Here is a 22,577-nt window from a genome sequence, read left to right as displayed (position 1 = left end):
AGAGTCAGAAAGTTTCTTCTAATATAGGAGATACTTCAACTCATGGATTGAGCTGATAGAGAAGGAATCAGTAGAGAATGATAGCTATAGGTACAAAGCCCCTCAGACAGGAAGAGAAGGTGGGGTTTGGTGACATGCCGTTCCTTCTCCTTTGGAATGCCCTCCCTCCTCTACTTTATGAACTATCTTATATTTTAAGACCAAGTATCTATCTCCTCTTATAGGAAACCTTCATACAACCCTCCTATCCCCATCCCAGTCCCTGCCCCCTTAACTGTTCTCCCTCATATCTCATTCCAACAGACTAAATCTGGACTTGCCCTTCTTAAATACTGCATTTATAGGTCTAATATTATATAGCATTGAAAAAAATCCCCATCTTAATGTTTTCTACTAGACAACATGTCACTTCAGTGACCTGCCCTTTGACTTTATTTCCATATCATGTGTTTACTCCCTAACAAATGCTTATTAACAATTAGAATTGTACCTAGAATAAAAGTATAATCATGAAAGAGGACTCTCTATACTTTATGAGATATTTTAATATGTGGTGCTCTGCCATTACCTTTGGCTTTGATATTAAAAGTTATTTCTATTTAAAAAATGTTTTCATCTTTCCATGCTGCTGCATATTACAGCCTTTTCAATTGACATGTGTTATTCAGTTTTCATTTTATTTGTGTCCTGGGTAATTTATGGAAGCAGTATTTTTTTTTAATAGGAAGTCATGATCTATTTTCTAATATACCAACTGATTTATAAAGTCTAGTCCTTCCTATATATGTAGATATTTTAGTTTATAAATTTGGATATACATGTGATGACTTAATGGTTATGACACTTTAATACTATGCTGTTTTACTGATGATGAAATATTTTACTCTAAGAGACCTATAAAGGAAAATAAAAAGAAAAAGTTTATTTTAAATGTAAAATGTTTTGTTTCCTCACATTATAATTCATTTTAAAATGTCAAAATAAACATGCAGAGCCAAAAAAAAATCTCTTGATCATACTTTTGAGAAGTGAAAACTCTATTTTAATTAAGCCCCTAAAGAATTTTTAAATGTGAATGTTTCTAACCTAGAGGATAATTTTCAAACAATTGTGTGTATAATTATTTGCTTTACAGTTTTTCTCCAACCCCAATAAAGTCATAATTTTATCAAGTACTTATCTTTTCCACCTTCCAAAACATTTGTGTTAAGTGTTAAATAATTCATAAATTCTAATCTTCCATCCCATTATCTGTCATATATCTATTATGGCATGTAATTAAATGCCATGATTATTTTGATTTGTAATATAAAAATACAGAAGTATGCACTTAAATATAGAAATAAGCAATCTAATTGTCAATTTTATTTAATTAGCATAGTAGCCTATAATTATATATTTACTATTTGTCAGATATAGGTTTCTCTTTATTCTGAATTCAATATGGGCAGATACATCAGAAGACCATAAAATCACTGTGTTCATTCTTAAGTTTGAATGGAAAAACAGTGAATTGTCTTAATAATATATGTAATGTGTAGGTATATTTGCAAGATAAATTTGTGTTAAGTTCATACGAAGACATGAGTAATGGGAAGGATATATATTCTATTGAATGAATATTACAGCTATATTTCTGCCACATCTGCGTGACGTACTTATACTGCTTTTAATAGGGCCGAGACCAATGTGTAAATATCATCATTGTTAATGATTTTACCACTTAAGAGATTTCTTTTGAAAATTAAATGAAGACTACTTTTCTTTACAATACACAAAAAACTTATAAATTTTCTACATATTTTCATTACTTTGATATAAGTTAAAGGGTTGTCTTTTGAGAAGTATCTCCTATACCAGTTTAGAGATTTCCCAGAGTAGATATTAAATCACATGTTTCTTTCTGGATATGAGCAGTGTTTCAGGCCCAGAAAGTACCTGCTGAGTATATTTACTCAAAGGTAGAAAATCAGTAGTGGAACACCAGTATCTCAGGCTCTAGTTTTAACTTTTCAGTTAAATATGCAAGTAATTCTACTGTCTCAAGGACTTACTCTGTAGTCATCAAGTATAGCTTGACCTAAACTCATCCCTAAGCTCTTTATACAGAAGAAAATTCATTGTAGGATATACATAATCAATGAAATTTCTGAGCCATGGAAGAGAAGTGAGGCAAAAATGCCAAGGTGAACTGGAGTGGGAGTGAACAGGTATCGACTGAAAATGTCAAAGGTAAAAGAAACTTCTCCCTACTATTCAAAGTTTACTCTTCTTTATCATTGTGATGGTCAATTTTTTGTATCAATTTGACTAGGCTAAGGGATACTCAGCTAGCAGGTAAAACGTTATTTCTGGCTGTGTCTGTGAAGGTGTTTTGGAAGAGATTAGCGTTTCTTTCAGTAGACTAAGTAAAGAGATCCATCCTCACCAATGTGGGAAGGAATCATCCAGTACTTTGAGGACCTGAATGGAACAGTAAGTCAAAGGAAGCCAAATATCTTTCTCTTTCTCTTCTTGAGCTGGAGTATCTTTTCCTACTCTTAGACATCAGAGCTCCTGGTTCCTGGGCCTTTGGTCTCCAGAAATTACATGAGTAGTCCCCTTGGTTCTCAGACTTCATCCTGAATAGGGAGCTCCACCATCAGCTGTCCTTGTACTGAATTATACCTGTCAAACAAGAAAGAACTGAGACTGTAGAGCAAACCAAAAGTTCAGTTAGGGTCTTTGGGAATTCAAATTTGGAAGACAAAGATTTAAGTGGATCCTGAAATGTGCTCCACTGTGGAGGCAGCAAGAAAGTGTTTATAAAAGTGAAAAATGCAGGCTTACATAAGTTATTTTGAAATAATTGTGATTGGCATAGACAAAAATAATTAACACTGGTCTGCATAGGATAGGTCACTATGTTAGTTGCTGGACTGGAGCTCAGCAAAATAAGCCTCATTCTGAGAAATGCAGTAGGTTTAGCTGCTTATGTTTGGCACAGTCCTAATGTCCATGTTCTGTCTAGGTATAGATGTGCATAAGACCAAATTCCCCAATGGCCTTCTAACTCCACTTTAGGACCCCTTGACATTCCTGACTCCATTTCAGTTATTTCTGTTCATATACCATTGGTTTTCCTGGTTCTCCAGCAGGCAGAAGGGAGAGTATGAGTCTTGTCTGCCTCCATAACTGCCACAAACCAATTCACAATAAGTCTCCTCTTACATATTATCTGCAATGTGTAGGAGTACCTTAGATATTGCAGGCTTTCTCCCAGACTACAATAAAGTGTATTAAATGATTTTTTTGTTTCCTAGTGCATATAGTGTCTGCTTTCACCATTCTTATTTAACATAATGGTGGAAGTTCTGGCCAATGAAATAAAGGGAAAAAAAGAAAGAAAGAAATATGGATTGAAATGGAAGAAATAAAATTGTCCCTACTTGCATATGATGTGATTGTCTATGTAGAAAATATCAAGGAATCCAAAGAATCAAACAATACCTCAAAAATCTAAGAAGTAAGTTTAGTAAGGTTGCAAGATGCAAGAAAAAATATACAAAAATAAGTTCTGTTTCTATATACACTAGCAATGAATGTATGATCATTAAAATAAAACATATGCCATTTATAATTGCTCTTCATTCTTCCCTTCTCTCCCTTCCTTTCTCTTTCTCTTTCTTCCTCCCTCCCTTTCTTCTATCAGAAAGTAAATATTTAGGTATAAATCTAATAAAATATTTACAAGACTGTATGCTGGAACTATAAAACACCAATGAATGAAATAAAAATATCCAAATAAATAAGATGCATATGGTATTCACTGATTAGAAGACTCAACATAGCAAGAAGTGTTTCTTCTCATATAAAAAGCAGTTTAAGAAAAGTCCCATCAAAATTAGCAAGCTTTCTTAATAGACATGAAGAAGATTCTAAAAGTATATGGAGAGAAAAAAATTGTTTTAGAATAACTAAAATCATCTTGTAAAAAGAAGACAGTGGGGGGAATCAGTCTCCCCAACTTTATGACTTATTATATAGCTACAGTAATCAAGACTGAGTGGTATCAGTGGAGGGTTAGACATAAATTGATGGAACAGAATAGAGAACAGAAATAGATCTTGAAGAGGCCTCAGCATCATAGTTTAGTCTTTCCTGCAGCATCCCTGATTCTCTTGCCCTTAGATATCTGCAGTAGTGTAAAACTTATCTCATGAGATTGTTCATTCCATATTTGAACAGGTCTCTCCTTTAGAATAGTCTTTATTATATTGAGTTAAAAGTCTATCTACCATTTAGTAACCCAGAAAGATTTACAAAATAAATGCAATCACTTTTCTACATAGTGTGTCTTTGAGTGTTATACCCTGGTGCCCTTTATGTTCACATAACATTTATTTTCATTTTTTCCCCAATTGTTTTTCCTGTTGCACTAGATGGTTTTGAATTCTTATTTATTAGCAAACTAGAATTTGTCTACTTCCCTCTTAAATGTGGCATTGTGAACTAAATGTCATATTCCAGATAAGTTTTGACTAAATCATATTTTATTTTAGTCAGAGACATCTTAGTCATTGCCAGTATAGGAATGCATTTGTATCCTTGTTGTTTGCTATTTATTTTATACTTCAAAAATGCAATTTTGTCAAAATAGTTCTAGTGTGTTAAGATTTGTGCTTTTCTGTTTAAACTCCTAAATAATTGTATACAAGGTAACAAGAAAAAAAAATCATTCCTTAGTGACAATGTTTTTTTTTAAACTTCAATTTAGTCTCCATTGAGAGTGTTGTGAAGATTACTTTTACTTTTTTTTAACATCTCAGTGTATGTCTAGTCAAGATCTTAAAATCAATCATTTAATTAAAATTGGATTCTAAAAGGTCAGTAGAATAAATTTCCTGCTATACTTAGTGACTGAAAGTATATGTTAAAAGGAGAGCAGTTTTTATGTTTTTCACAGGCTAAATTGGGAACTTGTCTGTGCTCACAATCCAGTTCTTCAGAATTATAAAAGTGAACTTGAAAGCACCCTGGCCACCTCTGACCCACTGTGGAACACAGTGGTCACCACTGAAGAGGAAAGTGGTGTGTTTCTTTTCAGGTAGAGCCACCTGCACTCACAGGCGTTATCAAAAAGCCTTAGAGCTTCCCAGAGCTATTGTATTTTTGCTTCAATCAGCCATTGTGATGAGAGCTCTGCAGTGGGATGTGGGGCACTTCAAACTTTTGTCTCTTAAAAGCCGCATTGGAAATGTATATTTCAGCCCCAATTGATCAAAATAATTTTCTTTCTTTCTTGTTTTAATAAGATAATAAACCTTCAAAGAAGTGTTTCCTTATGAAGTGTTTATGAATTGTGAGGAACAAGTGTAGGCCTTTTATCTATAAATGAGACAAATATTTTTTATTCACAAAAATACATTTGTCTTCACTTAGATATTCCTGTTTCATCTTTAAAAGAGACACACTTTTCATGAAACACACTATTGCCAAACACTAACAAGTATCTGTAAAACAAAGGATCTTTGAAATGAATGCTTTGATTAACTTGCTATATCAAAGGTCAAGGAATTGTATCCTTGGATGGTAGTGGAGAGGATGTAAAAACATCATGTACAGATTTGCTTTTTCTGGCTTAATACTAATACTGCTCTAGCAAAAGAGAAGGCACATTTTGAACCAACAGGTCAGACATGTAAGTTGGAAAAAAAAATCAGAAAATTTTAAGAATTTATACTATATAGCAATACTAATTTTTGGGTATAGTCATTATTTTATTGACCTTTCCACTTCTTTATGTGTCTATTTCATTCTCTGCTCACATTTTTTTAGATTCCTCTTTTTTTTTTCATTTATCCCTCATTTAACTGACTGTGAATCAATTTGAATCATACTTTTAAGTTAGTTGGACAAGTCAGAGTGCCAAAGTTGAGCTATTTGAGGGTCTGTTGGGAACAATGTATACTTTACCAATATTTAACATTTATATTTAAAATTCTAATATTCTTTCCAAAATAGGTTTGACTATTAGAAATCAATAATATCAGCAATGAAATACATTGTGATGGTATTATAAGCCAAAAGAAAGCATTAGTTAACAAGAGGGCTCTAGGACAGGCAAGTATAGATGGTTAGTGAAGTGGTGAATTGCTGCAAAGTCCATGAGCTTCCTGTGATGCATCCAAAATTTTATTAACTTCACTAATAGTAACAAGCAAAATAATAAGAGAAAGCAAAAACAAAACCCCAAAACTCTAGGTAGTAAAGAAAATAATATATGAGAATCAGGAAATGAGTTATAATCATTGGTGTATTTGCTGTGTCAGAATAAAATCTGACTTCAAACACAGCTTTGAGCAGTGTTTTGGAAGGAGGGGAGTCAGATAGATCTGTACCAGTGTCCCAGTCCTTCACTATCTGCCCGACGACTTTGGAAAAATCTCTTATTATCTCTTATTTCAGTTTCCTCATCTATAATTAGAATGATAACCCCTACTGTAAGCATAATGGGGAAATTAAATATGATTATATAGATAAAGTATTTAACCCATTATACGTTCTCAGTCAAGGATAGTTTTCCATTCTTTCTTTGTTTCCCCAGTGTATAAACTGCCAACAGCCAAAGAGGAGAGGAAACTATCTTCAGGAGTTAACAAACACATTCTGACTGGTACTTATCTCTTGTTGAGGTCATTGAGTAATATAGTCAAAACTATTCATAATGACAATTCTACATGCCAGAAAAAAACAAATGTCACAAACCTGTTTAGTGACCTTCAGTGCAGGCTGAAAGAGGTTCTGAAAAGGTAATTTGGGAGGGTTCTTTGATAGTGAAAGAGATGACATAGCCCAGATAAGCAGCTTTCCTAAATGCCAGATTTAACCAAAGAATAACATTCATATTTTGTATTTCTTAAATAGCATTTCTCTCAAGAACAATTTTCAGTGGAAGAAGCATAGAGGATTTAATTAGATAGTGCATCCCTTACTTACCTTCCATATTGTGCAAAGATATTGTTACATAGCAGAGCCCCAAAGCAGTGATAGAGGAAGAGACCATAGGAAAAGGCCAGGGAGAGGTACAGATTCCCGCTTAGTGGAAACAAATGGTTTGGCCTGGGAAAGTTGGCCACTGATTCAGAAAACCACTGGTGATGGTACAAGACATTCAACAAGTATCGAATGAAGTGATTTTTAGCAACAACAAGTGATTTTGGTAAAAGTTGCAGACTCAGTTCTAAGAGACTTTAGGAGCCAATATAAAACTAATCATAGATGAATGGGACTATAACATTTTTTGCATAAGATACATGTGATCCCATTCTTATATGTGATCTCCATTAAACTAAAAGTAATATGAAAAAAACAGTAAGAAATGATAAAGTGTAACATAAAAGTTGAATGAATTAAAGCTGAAGTTTAAAAAAATTTAGTTAAGAAAAATAGTTATAAGTTGTATAATCAATGACATTTTCTTGACTAATTTATATAATTTTTAAGCTGTACAAACATTTTGACAACTAAAATTATATAAACAGGATACCGTGCAACATAAATTAAAAAATACAGAGTAAATAATTAAAATGGCAATTAAGACAAAATGAATGAAGCAGTCATATATATTACCAAATTTAAAAAGCAAGCCTGCAGAAGCAAACATTTTTTTCCCCTCAGTATTTAGATGGCAATGGCTATCCAGGGAGCCTTAAAAAATAATAATAACTTTTTCTCTTTTGAATATACTAACAAGTTTATTCAAAATTTATTGTATAATATTTAAGTGCCTTTTTAATTTCAGTGAGGCCTAGACACTTTTTCCATCTTTTCTGTACATGATTCTCCAAAATGAAATAAATGACCAGGAGGGGCCACATGGTGCAGTACCTACAATGGACTAGAGGCCTGATTTCTAAGTCTGGGCTTCCCCTCATATGTTTCACTTATTCTTTGGTTTTTCACGTGCTGACTGTGTGGTTTCTAAGTGCCAGACACACTTGCTAGGCCTGGGGACACAGCAGTGCAAAACAAACAGGACACCTCTATTTCGGAAGCATAGATTCATTATGTTGGAGAAGATTAGTAATAATAAAAGACCTGCTACATAGTATTAAATCATTGCTATTTAGAAAATAAAGGAGAAAAAAATTAAACAAATAATAAAACAGAAAAAAGGTCCTAATATCACATAAGTGGTCAGCAAAACATAAATGAGCATGGTGTGGCTTGTAGAGTAACTGGGTGTCAGGAAAGGCCTCTCAGAGGTTGTTTTTGAGTAAAATCTGCTTGACATTTGAGCTGGGGTCTGACTGTGGCAAAGAATTCCGGACAGACATGTGAAGTCCCTATGGCTGAGCTGAGCTTGGTTATGCTGAGAAACAGCAAGGCCACTGTAGCTGGTGCTAGTGGGGAGCGGAAAATCACAGGATTAGAGATTAGACTGGAGTCAGATCATTATCGGACCTTGTAACCAGGACTATACACAGGGTTTAATTCCAGGTGGGATGAGATTTCTTTAATAAGGCAAGGTCGCTCAGACTGAGCAGGATTTTGGCATAAAAGTAGGTCATTATTCTCAACCTGGCTGCACACTGTATATTCAAAGTGCCTGGACATTGATAACCATATATATATATATATACTATATTTTTATATATAATATAATATACCATAACATAAAATTCCCAGCAGGTGGCTTTTGCAATTCATCTTCTGTCATATATGAAAAGAATCCCAAAACATATCATGGGACTTTAAAATAATGTTGTGACTTTTTTAAAAAGTTCATTTTGTAAACGTAGGGTAAATTCTCCTCAAACTTTTCACTAGAAATCTTGATATTCTGAGGAGTACAAATTTTTATTCCTCAGCGCCTGTATCCATTGCAAATGCTAAATTTCTCCCAATCTATTATCTTTTACAAACATGTCAGTTTGCCTTTTATTCTAGAATATATTTGTGTTTGTTTTACTCTTAAATAGCTCTTTAAGTTGCTGTTAAGAAGCAGAGAGGCAAGTACTTTTATTCTGAAATAAGTAACCTGAATTCAAGTTCTGACTTCACTGGCTGGCTGTGTGGCCTTGTGGAAGTTACAGAATAACACTGGTAAAATGTGAATTTTAATCTACAAGGGTCAGCAAACTATGACCTGTGGGCCAAATCTATTCAAATCTGCTGCCTGTTTTTGTAAATAAAATTATATTGAAATGCTGTCATGTCCATTCATTCAGATATTGCCTGTGACTGGTTCCACTGGGTTGAGTTGAGTCGTTGTGACATAGACTGAGACCGTACATGACCCACAAGACCTAAAGTGTTTCTGTCAGGTCCTTTAAAAAAAATAATAATAACAACTTGCCAACCCCTGTTATAGTGCATACCTCTGAGGGTTGTTGTTATTGCAGGAATAATTCATGCAAAACACTTAGTACAAGGTCTGACATTTTGTGAGCATTCAATATATATTTGCAATTATTAGAATTTTTAAAAAATCATTTTGTTTGCTTCCAAATCATCAGGCCAGATGAATGAAGAACCATTGTTTATTTGTATCTATTGGGGTAAAGCACCTAAGCCTGCAAAATTTAAGTAGTCATACTTTGGTGACACTTGCCATGTCTGCATTAACACTCCTGGATGCTGGAATTTCTGTTTTGCCCACTAATCTATCCTTGGTATGGATATTATAAAATATATATTATGTACATATATTTAGTATTATAAAATTATATATATTATAAAATAGTATGTTTGTAGAAAGATATTATAAATTATATATACATAAAAAGTTCGTGGCTGTATTATAGCAATATGGAAAGATTGTTAAATTAATCATTTTCAGAACCCTTTGAAAATCTAGGCAACAATGTGCAAATGCAAAATTTATAACTGGAGCAAGCAAAAAGAAGCTGATGATTCCTTAAGGATACTGATGTTTTTGTGGTGTCTTCCTTTTGTTGTCATCACCAGAGATTTATATAGCATTTGGGAAAATCTTAAATATTTAATCATAAGCATTTTTATTTCAATGTAGGCTATGAATATGGGCCAATCTGAACTTATTCTAACTAAAGGCCAGACATATTAATTTTTTTTAATTGGAGTATATGTTTGCAAGAATGTCTATGTGTGTTAAAACTTCTAATAAATGAATTCATGCATTAATAAGGAAATATGATAAGTGAAGAGTTTAACAATTTACTTTGCATGGTGATAAACATGTTGCATAGCAGGTCCCTAGCAGGGATTGTAAACTGAAAGAAAAGAAAGAGTCTGACCTTTTATTTTTTTCCAAGTCAATAATTTATTTAGTTTCTTCATGAAAATACTTGTTTATAAGCCTACATCATACTAATTACAGAGCCACTTTTGTAGGTATCTAAGATATCATAATCATTTTTTAGTTGCATTTACTCCAGTGTAGTAGAGTTTTCTTATTATCTTCATTTCCTATTTCAATGACTCTGAAAATGGGATTTTTTAAAGTAGTATATATTAATTTGCTGTTATTGTACTGCCTCAGAGTTAATGTTGGATTAAAAAAAATGTTTAATCATTATTATTTGAATTTCTTAGCTTTCCTTGTACCTTTTTAATTCAATTCAGGTCAATTTGTTTAAAATTAATTTAAAAAGGTATAGGATATGGATCCTACTACATAGACATTTATAATTAAGAGGGAAGACCAGACTTATTTTCACGGACTGATTTATCTCCTGTTATCTTTCACATAGTGCTAATATAAGAAATTGTTTGGAAGATTTTGTTAAAGTATATGCTGGGGTTTGAATAATGGGTAGTTTGAATAAGAGAGGAATGAAAAATGATTCTCATATATGATTTGGGGAGTTGCAGGCTGGATGATTTCGGTTTTGTTTTGGAGTGTTGGTTTTTCTTTTTCCTGGTCATCCAGAATTCTGTTAATACCTAAAACACAGTATTGATGTGATAAACTTTTGACCTGGATTCTATTAGCATATAGTGAAATGATTCAAATTATTTAGTTTGTATCCTGAAACCCATAAAAGTTAGTTACTCTGAATTAATCTTTTGCTTTAATAAAATGTTTATGAAATTACATGAAATTAGAAGTACAGCAAATAATCTAGTACCCTCTTTTCAAAAATTTCTACCCTGAGATTCAGAGAAACTGTGTTAATACTGATTTTTGCAAAAATTGTCTAGCATAGTTTTCTTGACTCTTAAGTGCTATTTCTTTGTGTATAATGTAAATGTTCATTAATTTTCATTAAGTGAAGCATGACATAATTTTCTTATAAAATGCATCAAGCTAGGTACCTAAACCTTTAACTTTTCAAAATCATATTTAAGTATATACATACTCAATGAGTTTCAAGCGACAGCCAATTTAGTTTGATAGGCTATCACTTTTGCTTCTTTGATGAAAATTTAAAAAAAAGAGAGGCTAAAAAGAGAAAAGAGGGAGAGAAGAGAAGAGGTTAGAAAAGTAAAAGGAAAGAAAAGAGAAGTGATCACATGGAGAGTTAGTGTAGGTATAAAGGAGCCAGGGAAGAAGGGAGAGATGAATGGATTTTTGAGATTGACAGAAAGATAAGAGTCTGGGATGAAGGGGACAAGAATTGGGACAGGAGTCAAGAAGAAAGTGGTACTTGTTAAGAAAAGAGGTTATGACAGGCACTGGGACTACCCCAGAGACATATATTTCTAGAAAAAAACTATGCCAAATATATTCTGTTTAAAGACAAAAATTCTGAAGAAATGTGATTAAAACAGGAAAGAAGAGTTGAGCATTATGTGGGGAGATCAGTCACACCAAGTGATCACATAAATACTTTTTTTCACCCTCGCCTTTATTATTTGATGGCTAGTTTAATAGATGCCTTCCCTCAAAATCTGATTGTGTCAACTATATATTAGAATCAAGTTTTAAAAGAGGTTTCACATTAAAGACTATACCAGAGAACAAATAATATATAATAAAAATGTGTTCCTGCTATGCCTGTCAGATGTGAATTGGCAGTTTTTCTGAACTAAGTTTAAAGTGACTTCCCATGAATTTTAGTAGGTGATATATTGTCCAATTTATCCTGTAGGCTTCAACCTTCAATATCACTTTCTGGAGTCTAGCTTCACCTTCTCAGCCTCGGTTAACAGGTCCTCTCTCAATATAGTGCCATACTACCATACTTTTCTTTGTATTGTTAATCATTGTTATAATGAAATGTATTTGTGTTATTACTTATGAAATGTCTGTCTCTCCGAATAAGATTCTAAACTGCACTATAAGTGGTGTGATTTGTTTCTTATTTGAAAGTATATCTCCAGCACCTAGCCTTGTGCCTGGCACAAAGCAAGTGTTGTAGAAATATTTGTTGAATGCCCAATAGTAAATGCCACACTACTCTAGGAAAAAAATAATAAATGCTGAGTTAAAAAATAAGACTTGTCTATTTTGATGTTTTAGCCAAAACATGTTTGTCTTCATGAAGATTTATTTTCAATAAAATGTATAGCTATTAGAACACATTGGACTATTTCCAACTTTTATTTACTCTACATTTAATGAAATATACATTTAAAATATGTATAATATCTAATAGGAGCTACCTTTAGTTATGTATCAAACTAGTAATCACATAGGCCACATTATTCCATTTAACCCCCTTAAAGAGGGTGATGAAATTATCTTCCATTTTACAGTTGAGAAAACTGAGGCTTAGAGAGGTTAAATACCTTGCTTGAGTTCATACAACTAATATGACTACATATGAAAGCAATGGATATGTGGAATTTACATGGTTTTTAAAAATGCAGTGTACCAAAGAAATTGCCAAATCAAGAATTAATTTATCCGCTCTCATGCTGAACATGACAGTATAAAAATGATACTTAAGAGTTGGGCTTTTTGACTCTAAAGGTTGAGTTCCACCTGTACCATTACTTGGGTGACCCTGAGCATTTTATTAACTTTACTAAATCTCAGTTTTCTCAGCCATAAAAGATAGTTGATATCCCAGCCTTAAGTAAGGGTGAATTTGAATTCCTTTTTCTTTCCTATATAAATTCACATTTCTCCTTTCTATTCTTCTCTAGCCAGCCCACAGAAAATTAGCTCAGCTCCCTTTGTAGAAATGTGTACAAAAATACACCAGAGAGCTATATGTTATTTAGTAAGGTTAGTACAAATTTGAAAACAGCTGAACGAGTGATCATGGAAATTTAAATGTTATTAAGAACCCTCTTATGATTTTCCTTGATTTCCCATCCCTAGAACACACACACACACACACACACACACATGAATACACCATTTCCTGAGGAGCCACCTGTGTCTATTTTTCACCACACCACACCTCTATCCCCATGCAACTGGTGTTCACCAGTTCATCTCTTCTATGGAGTGCTTATCCATTTGTGGTCTCAGACCACATTATTGCATGTTAAAAACAACTTCCTAGTGTTCTAAATATCTATATCTTTATATAAACTATAGTAGTATTTTCCTTGAATTTTGCCCTAAAATATTCATTGTTGGGGATGGTAGTCAAGGAAAATCCTCTTGTAGTCAGTATAGTCTATAAAATCATAGTTATTTTGAACTGGAAAAGAAAATTAATCCCTACAGGCTTTATATTTGTATATCTGCAAGATCTTTGTTCTCTTGCATCTGTATTTTCCTCACTTTTTGGATGCTGGTTAGATGTATTTATCTTGAAGTTGCCTCAAATCATCTTTTGAAACAAAACTGGCTAACTATAAATAAATAACCATTTCATACCTAATTATAAATGTTAATAAGATGATAGGAAATTATCAAGTTAAGGATTGTATTTTTCTATAATAGAACTATTATAATACCTTATATTTAAATACCATAGTTAATCAATTGGAAATAAATCAATCAGGAGGGGAAAAACTGAAATATAAATATATAAATAGCTAATGTTTCCAAACTTTAAACATTAAAAGAAGCTTTGAAAAACTGATTACAATTATGGTTGGTGTTTGTCAATGGTGCATATCTGTATATGTTCAAGTCACTGTCAGTTGTTTTGATCTGGAGCAGTAATTAACTTCATTCAATAGGCACCTTTAGTCTTGTTTGAAAAACATGGATCTATGTGTATCTAAGTACCTATGTCTATAGGTATGTATATGTAACATATACTGATTTGTTCTGGAAAACAATGCCTTGTTCAAATGGTATAATATATGCATATATTATGAGATACATATAATAATTTCACATAGTCCCTCACCTATGTTCTATTATAGAGGATGACTTAGCTTGGCTTTTGTCTTTCTGGATCTTCAGCTGCTCAGCTTTTTTGAATCCTCTACTTTGAAAAAGATGTTTCTAAGTTCTTTCCAAACGTATTTTGGTATTCTATAAGCATTGATGCTTTGAAAAATTACCTTTTGTAAAAATCTTTGTGAGAAAGTAGAGAAATAGGAATCTATTTAAAAACATTGTAGGAAAATGTATTCATTTCTCAATCACTCAAGGTGATCATTATCAGAGTGGGTTATTTAGATTTGTCTCTTTTATATCAGACTGAAGACTTTCACTTTTGCCCTCAGTTCTCCTCCCTTACTATTACATACACACACGCATATGCACACACAGGTACACAAATAACACAGATATACACACACTTCCCTTCAAGTTTGCCTTTTCCTAGTGTTACTAGAAGCAGGTAACCAAGTTTGTTAAGAATAGGTTAAATTATACAGATGGCCAACAGGTACATGAAAAGATGCTCTACATCACTAATTATCAGGGAAATGCAAATTAAAACCACAATGAGATATTATCTCACACCAGTTAGGATGGCCACTATCCAAAAGACAAGAAATAACAAATGCTGCCGAGGATGCGAAGAAACAGGAACCTTTCTACACTGTTGGTGGGAATGTAAATTGGTGCAACCATTGTGGAAAGCAATATGGATGTTCCTCAAAAAAACTAAAAATAGAAATACCATTTGACCCAGTAATTCCACTCCTTGGAATTGACTAGAAAATAAGACCCCTCATTCAAAAAGGCATATGCAGCCCTACGTTTATCACGGCACTATTTGCAATAAACAAGATATGGAAGCAACCTAAGTGTCCACCAGTAGATAAATTAATAAGAAAGGTGTGGTACGTATACACAATGGAGTATTTTTCAGCCATAAAAGAAAAGAAATACTACCATTTGCAACAACATGGATGGATCCAGAGGGTACTATGCTTGGTGAAATAAGCCAGGCAGAGAAAGACAAATACCAAGTGATTTCACTTACGTGTGGAGTATAAAAACAAAGCTAAACAGAAGGAACAAAACAGCAGTAGACTCATAGACACTGAGAAGGAACTAATGGTTACCAAAGAGATGGGTTGGAGAGGGTGGTGGTGAAGGGAGAAGGGGATTAAGGGGCACAATAATTTGCAATCACAATATAGGTTGGTCACGGCGATGGTAGTACAGCATGGAGAATACAGTTAATAATTCTGTAACATCTTACTACATTGATGGACAGTGACTGCACTAGAGAGGGTGAGGATTTGATAATATGGGTGAATGTTCAACTACTGTGTTGTGTATTTGAAACCGACTTAAAATTGTAGATCAATGATACTTTAAAAAAAAGAAAAGAAAAGAAATGCTTAGGAGGTAACTTTATAGATATAAAACAAAATATTTTCTTTTGTTAAAAAAATAATTAGAGAAAAAGACTTGATAATTTCTCAAGTAGAGTATTTTTTTTAGTAAAAGTATAATTGGAAGCATTTAACATATAAATATATAATGTACTATCCTTTCCTACTTATTTCTTAGATAATACCTAATTAGACTTATAGATAATGCAAATAGAAGTAATTTTAATACACTGTTTAATAAGCTAAGTACAATTCGAGCCTTAAGGAAAGTGTGTTATTGTAATAATGAGTATAGATAATCAAGGCTCTATGGGTATTACATGATTAAATAATATATTGGTTTATATAAAATAAAGTTGTTCAGGTTAAAAACCAGAAAATAATGTGATATGATATTGAAAAGAACCTCAAAGTCATTTTTCATAATAGCTATGTTCTGAAATTTATATTATGACAGATATTTTAGTGGTTGAACTAACAATTTCTCTCACTGGAGTTTTATGCTGCTTGATACCTAATTGTATTTGAAATTAATATATACAATAGCCTCAATTTAATTTCCATTGTCTAGAAACTCAGATACATTTTATTATCAATTACACTATGTAGTATTAGATATGGATAATCACTTTTTGATCATTTCAGGTTGTTTTCTTAATTCCTATTGACTGACAAGGTATAAGTTCTGTTGACAAAGCAAAATTTATTTCTTTCTTGGTCAATTTAATTAAAATTAAATTGGTAGATGAGTTTATTTTTTAATCTTTAAAAATAGAACAGGTTCTTAACTATTACCTTCTTTTTCAATGGTGACATTTAGAATATCTTCCTTAAAAAATATTACTTTTATTGTAATTTAAGACTCCTTTTATTTGACGTGCTATGCTTTTTTCATAAAAGAAAACTCTCAAAGTACCTTTTTTGCTCAAGGTTACTCTACTGCATCAGTTGAAATATACAAAACATAACATGTTTTTTGCTTCATGGGTTTATGATTTACTATTTAATAGCAATTCAGCTTCAAAGACTGTTGACTAAGAGGAATGCAGAATTTTCTTCAGTTTTGATATTTAGCCACTGCTTAATAACATATCTTATTTATTAATATGTGATATACTAGTTTTAATAACATCCAGTGGACTAAGTTACTTTTGACAATCCCAGAAGTTATTCAGGACCACAAAGAATAACAATGTTAGGCAAATAGGTTTGAATTATAAACTATAACTTATAACAAATGTTGTTATATCTGATTATACTTGCTCACTAAGAAAATCTGACTCTTTTAAATCATTATAAAGTTCATTGGCAGAATGTGACACAATCAGCAGTTTTTTATTTTAGGAATATCTCCTAAAAACCTTAATATTGGAACTATCTGTGTGTGACAAAATTTCCTTAATAAATCCTCATTACCTGATTACAGGGCGAATATTTCAGACACGTCAACCAATTAGAATCCTGATTATTCTGATTGCCAGAAATCCATAAATGTGTATATTATCCATCGATATATTTAGTTTCTATATCAGACACCTGTGACTTAAACATTCTTAGTGGTGGTTTATGATTCACCTGAAAGTCAACTGCATTTCATTATGTTTTTCTGGATTTGGGGGATTTTAATTTTACTTCCTAAAAAAATGAGTAAGCTAATCGGTTGAATACAGGCAGTATAGATGACATATTTCCAACTTACATCTTAATTAGTCTAATATACAGCCAATAACTAAAATAGGTTACTTCTCAAACACATTCTCGCCACAAATGTATATATACTATTTTGTTATCTCCTTCTGAAAGTTAGCATCTAACTCTTCCAGTTGTTGAGGAACTAGGCTGCCCTGTGGTTTCTAATAGCCTTTAAAAGCCTTATGTCAATGGAGTACTCTTGAAATCGAAGTCCCACTTTGTTGGAACACACCAAAGTAAAACCATGCTCTTTAATTCTGCTTTATATTTTTATGCGACTCTAATCACCTGGATATATCAACTGTGCTATGGGATGTCTGATGACATTTTGAGGTACAAAGAGAAAATTGCCTTTTTTATTGTACCTTTTGATAGACATTTTCATACTGTGACTAAAGGCAAACCATTCAGTTGAGATGATTTAGTTCATTTTTTACTACAGAGCATGTTTGAGTGATATTTCTAGTTATCTCATAATTTGGAACACAACATAACTCTTCTTCTTCTCAGTGCCCCTCACCCCAAAAGATGGAAAAACGGAATTTATGGGTACAGAATGTGAAAATTATAATAATAGAAATAGTAATAGTCATCTTTCAGAAGTCTGCACTTTCACTGGAACATATTTATTAAGCTTGTTCTCATGTTCTATTTAAAAGGCAATTCTTAGATTCAATGAACTAGTTCATTCATGCACAAGCTTGATGATTTCATTGTCTGGGACTGCTGGAAAGTAGAGTGCAGAACAAAGTACCTCAACCAGAGGTTCTTACATACTTAGGTTTTTTATGTATGTTTAAGATTCTTCCATTCAGTTTTGAAGTCTGAGTACCTTTGAGAAACTGGGAAAAGCTAGAAAATTCCATCTACAGGCATTCAAATTGAAACATTTGAAGTATTCTGCAAGCTTAACAAAATAGTAGTACATGTCACATCTGTCCCAGGGACAGTTTGTAATCTCTGGTTTACAAATTCATCTCTTCATACATCTGCCAAGATACTTAATAATTAAACAGGTTTTGTTTCTACTTTGATATTTTTGGCTAAAGATATCTTAAAATTTACTTTTTAGAAGTAAAATAATCATTACCAGTCAAATGGCCAAAGTAGAAAAGTATGTCCTTTTTAAAACATTGTTTACAAAGAATTAATATATAACTCTGTTCATGTCTTCTTTCTGAAATATATAGCAACCTTGACTGAAAAGTGTAGATGTGATTCCTTTCAATTTTCTATAAAACCTAAACTGCTCTAAAAAGTTTTTAAATTTAAAGAAAACTGCAGGAAAATCTGGATACTGGAAATTCCTAAACAAATAGAGTAATTTTGATCTTGTTCAGTTGTAGCCTACCTCTTTATTTTTATTCATTTCTTTTTGTTAAACAGATTTTTTTCCTTTAACCCTAAATGAATATGCATTAGTAAAAACATTAGCAAATTCTATGCTCATCATGGCTTGGACCTCAATCTAGAACCTCCTAGCCTCATTTCATATCTGCTAGATTGCTTGGATTTCTGGTTTTTATTTCTATTTTTAACTTTCAGTAAATTGAAAAGTCAAAGTTAACTTATTTAAAGCAGTAAATCAGCAGCAACTCATTTTTCCCCAAAGCTTGGTCTTACAATTCCAAAATTGATCGTGATGACTTAATCCCCATTTATGTCAGATTGCTCTTTAATATATGGAAGATTTAAAAAATACATAAATTTCAACTGGGTCAGAGATTTGTGTACACTATTACTGCTTTGTCATTAAACTAAATGAGGTATTAAAGTCTTAAAGCCACAGTTATAATAAGACAGAGAGCTCAACCATAACTGTATAACTAAAGAAAATACTAATTGATGATGCCCTCATTTCAATTGTCCAAAATAGGCTTGTTTCGTGTGGCGTTTTTAATTGAGTTATAACAGTTCTTTATTTTCTTTTTGCTTTTATGGATGTAGGACTCTTTAACTTGTAGAACTTTTACTTTTTTTAACATTTTTTTTTAGTAATTAGTTCTCTTATTTTTACTCCCATAGAATAATACTCTAGTAAACCTAATATTGTTTATCATGTTGGTGATTTTAAGTGCATTTTTTTTCTTTTACATTTTATACTGAATTGTATCTGTTTGAAATTGTAGAATGAGTAAATATTTTAAGGAAACATTGAAGGCAGTCTTTCAACTGATAATAAAATTATATTTTCTAAAAACAGAAAATGTGTAACTATGTAACTATGGTTATATTATATACAGTTCAGAGATAAGAACAGGTTTTTTTCTGTTTGCTCTACTATGTAATGATCACTCTGTGGCTGCAGAGGACCCAGCATTGAGCAAGATGGACTCCCTGCACTTTAGACCTGACTTACACATTTTTCCTCAGTTTTTTCCAGATATTAAGTGATTTTGTGGTTAAAGAAAATTACCCATGTTTCCTTTTAGAATGAATTTCACCAAACAAATTAGATCGGCGTTAGTAGCTTCATGGTTTTTATATATTTCTTTGAACATCGTGATTCCTAAGATTGAGATTTATGAATTTTATTAATACTATTATAAAATGATGTATAATAATTAAGAAAAAAACACTCTATGTGTTGTGCTTAAGTATATGTCTCTCTAATATTTTAGCTGGGAAGTTTTAAGATTCCTTCTGTCAAACATAAGATGGTGGTTGGAAGAATATGGCTTTGATGGGTTTCGTTTTGATGGCGTTACATCCATGCTTTATCATCACCATGGAATGGGTAGGTAACCTGATATAGATGTAACTAATGATTTTATTCTTTACTGGGTGATTACAACCAGGTTTGGGGTTCAGTCAGTCACAGAGCTGCAATCACCATTACTGTTGGCTTCATTTTCATTAGTTCCACTATGTACATCTTTTCTGTAGTCACTTCTGATCCCTTTTTAAAAGAAAGACGTTGGGTATAAACACATCTTATATGTAATTAAAAGATCATGATTTGCTTTGAAATATAACTACTTAATAACAGGCTATCCTTAGTATGTGGCTTTCTTCTAAAAGTGTTTAAGGAAACCCTTTATTGTAGCACCCTCAGGATGTAAGCATAACAGCAATTGCAGGGAAAATGTATAACAAAAATAAAATAGAAGAATACTTGTGAATGTGTGAGTCCCTTTGTATATTAAACACCAAATAAAATATATATATTTTAAATATAGATGGACTCAGTAAAAATACAATTATAAATTAATTTGTAATTAAAAATATTGATCGGATATCTTCAGTTTAAAAGTTGTACAAAAAAATTGGGATCACAGATTCCTAGTCCCTCAATAGACAACATGGCAAACAGTTAAAATTTTTTTAATGACCAGATATTTACCAGCAGCAACCAATCCAAAAAAGGGACTTTAGACTATAAGTCTTGAAAAGTTGCTGCCAAAGAAAGAAGTTATATTCAAAGTGTGCAGCTCTGTTTTGAACATGGTGCTGTGCCCATGAAATGTTCCTAGGAAAAAAGTTGAGTCTATCAAACATGACAGGTTTCATTAATATCCTCCAGGTTGGAGAGAAGCTGACTGAGGAGATGAAAAAGGTAAGCATGGCAAAATTCAAGAAAGATCCTCTCCTACATGTGAATACCTATATGCCTCTGCAGAACCTCCCTCTGTTGAGGAATAGGTATTTTCCAAGAATTGTAGAACTGAGGAAATGAGCTAAAGTCCATGGATATGAGATATACTTTTTATGGTCAAAGACCCCAAGAAATAATAAAGGAAAACATTCTGAGTTACCTACATGTTTATTCTCATTGAAATGAGAAAAGAAAGAAAAAAAAAAACAACACCATCCTGAAACTGCAGAAAAAAACAATATAACACATGCAAAAAATTGAGATAAATCCCTCAACATCAAGACACAAAATATTTAATTTATAAGATTCAGTGACATTTAAGAAGAAAAAGCAATTTACCTGCATGGACGTAAAATGGCTGAACTCATCCTTCTCTATTCCCAACAACTGTGCCTACAAAATTCTTAGGTAAATAAGTGTGACTCAAGAAAGTGATAATTGAACTACCATTGAGGTATAAGTTTGAAAGAATTTGAGGAATAAAACTTCTATAATTATACCTGAAAATACTTGTCATTTATGGAACCCAGCAAACTGAAACAAAGTGAATCAAAATAAGGAATTTAGATATAGGGAATGGGGGTTGGGCAGGGAGATGTTGAGCACTAGTTTGATTTAATTAAAAATAAGAGTAAACAACTGAAAAAATAGAAAGTAAATGGTATAATCCCAGTAAGTGAAATATGCTGCACATAACCAAAATTAGGAGGAAGGGGAAGAGGAGGTAGAAGAAAGTTGAAGAATGTTAAAACCTTTTTGTCTTCATAGGAAATCTGTATTGCATAAGTTCAGGCACATATTTAAAATAATATAAACAGTATGTCTCAGTTTGATGATGGTTTTCATATTTGCTTTCTTTACTATGAAGTTCACACTAAAGAAAAGGATCTGATAGGAGCTAGCTATCATTAACATCTCTCTCTTGAGATGACAAAAACTGTTTGTAAAAGTTGATATTTACAATTCTCTTTGGCATCATTTTTACTTCATTTTTCTGCTATAAAATTAAGCTAAAACTAAATTAAATTTTAAATCAAAATGTTTTTGTTTGGTTTTGTAAAACAAAAATTGAACTGGAGGGTTGTCTGAACTCTGTTGATATGGATTACTTTTCTAAGACCTTATGTTTGCTAATGATAGCGTTATGTGGTATTGAGACTCATTACACTTAGCTATGAAAAAATATTTGTTGATAATTGGTGGGGACATTTGTGCAGAGTGAAAATTTGCATATTAACACAATGCATCCATATTGATTTTCTGTTCTTTAGGTCAAGGTTTTTCAGGTGGTTACCATGAATATTTTGGACTACAAGTAGATGAAGATGCCTTGGTTTATCTCATGTTGGCAAATCATTTGGTTCACACAGTGTATCCACACTCTATAACAATAGCTGAGGTACAGTTATAATGATCTCTACCTTTTGACTCCCCTTAATATAGAACGTTTTGTCAGCATACAATATTTGAATAATTAATCTCATGTTGTCAATAAATGCATAATTGAAATTATATCCTGGCTATAGGGTAGTTATCTAGTATGGGTGGCACATTATTTAGAATTCACTGTTTTCCTATTAGGGTTTAGTACACACTAATTATTCATCATCAGTCTGTTGTTAAAAAAGAAATGCCAGTGGTTAGAAAGTAAAATATCCTAATTGGTGGACAGTCCTTTCTC

General features: G+C 32.4%; 1 protein-coding gene across 2 annotated transcripts in view; it reads left to right on the top strand.

Moving 5' to 3' along the window:
* Window positions 1-22,577, top strand: part of GBE1 (1,4-alpha-glucan branching enzyme 1) — a 288,275-nt gene that overhangs the window by 165,275 nt on the left and 100,423 nt on the right. For both annotated transcript variants that reach the window (XM_057501844.1, XM_057501847.1), the window contains exons 8-9: window positions 19,923-20,038; window positions 22,168-22,295. In XM_057501844.1, coding sequence (XP_057357827.1) covers window positions 19,923-20,038; window positions 22,168-22,295 — 244 coding nt within the window. The remainder of the gene's footprint in view (window positions 1-19,922; window positions 20,039-22,167; window positions 22,296-22,577) is intronic.

The sequence above is a fragment of the Manis pentadactyla genome, chromosome 1 (genome assembly GCF_030020395.1).
Source record: "Manis pentadactyla isolate mManPen7 chromosome 1, mManPen7.hap1, whole genome shotgun sequence".
NCBI classification, from domain to species: domain Eukaryota; kingdom Metazoa; phylum Chordata; class Mammalia; order Pholidota; family Manidae; genus Manis; species Manis pentadactyla.
The sequence above is the reverse complement of the archived record's forward strand: the minus strand, read 5'-3'. Positions and strand labels throughout refer to the sequence as shown.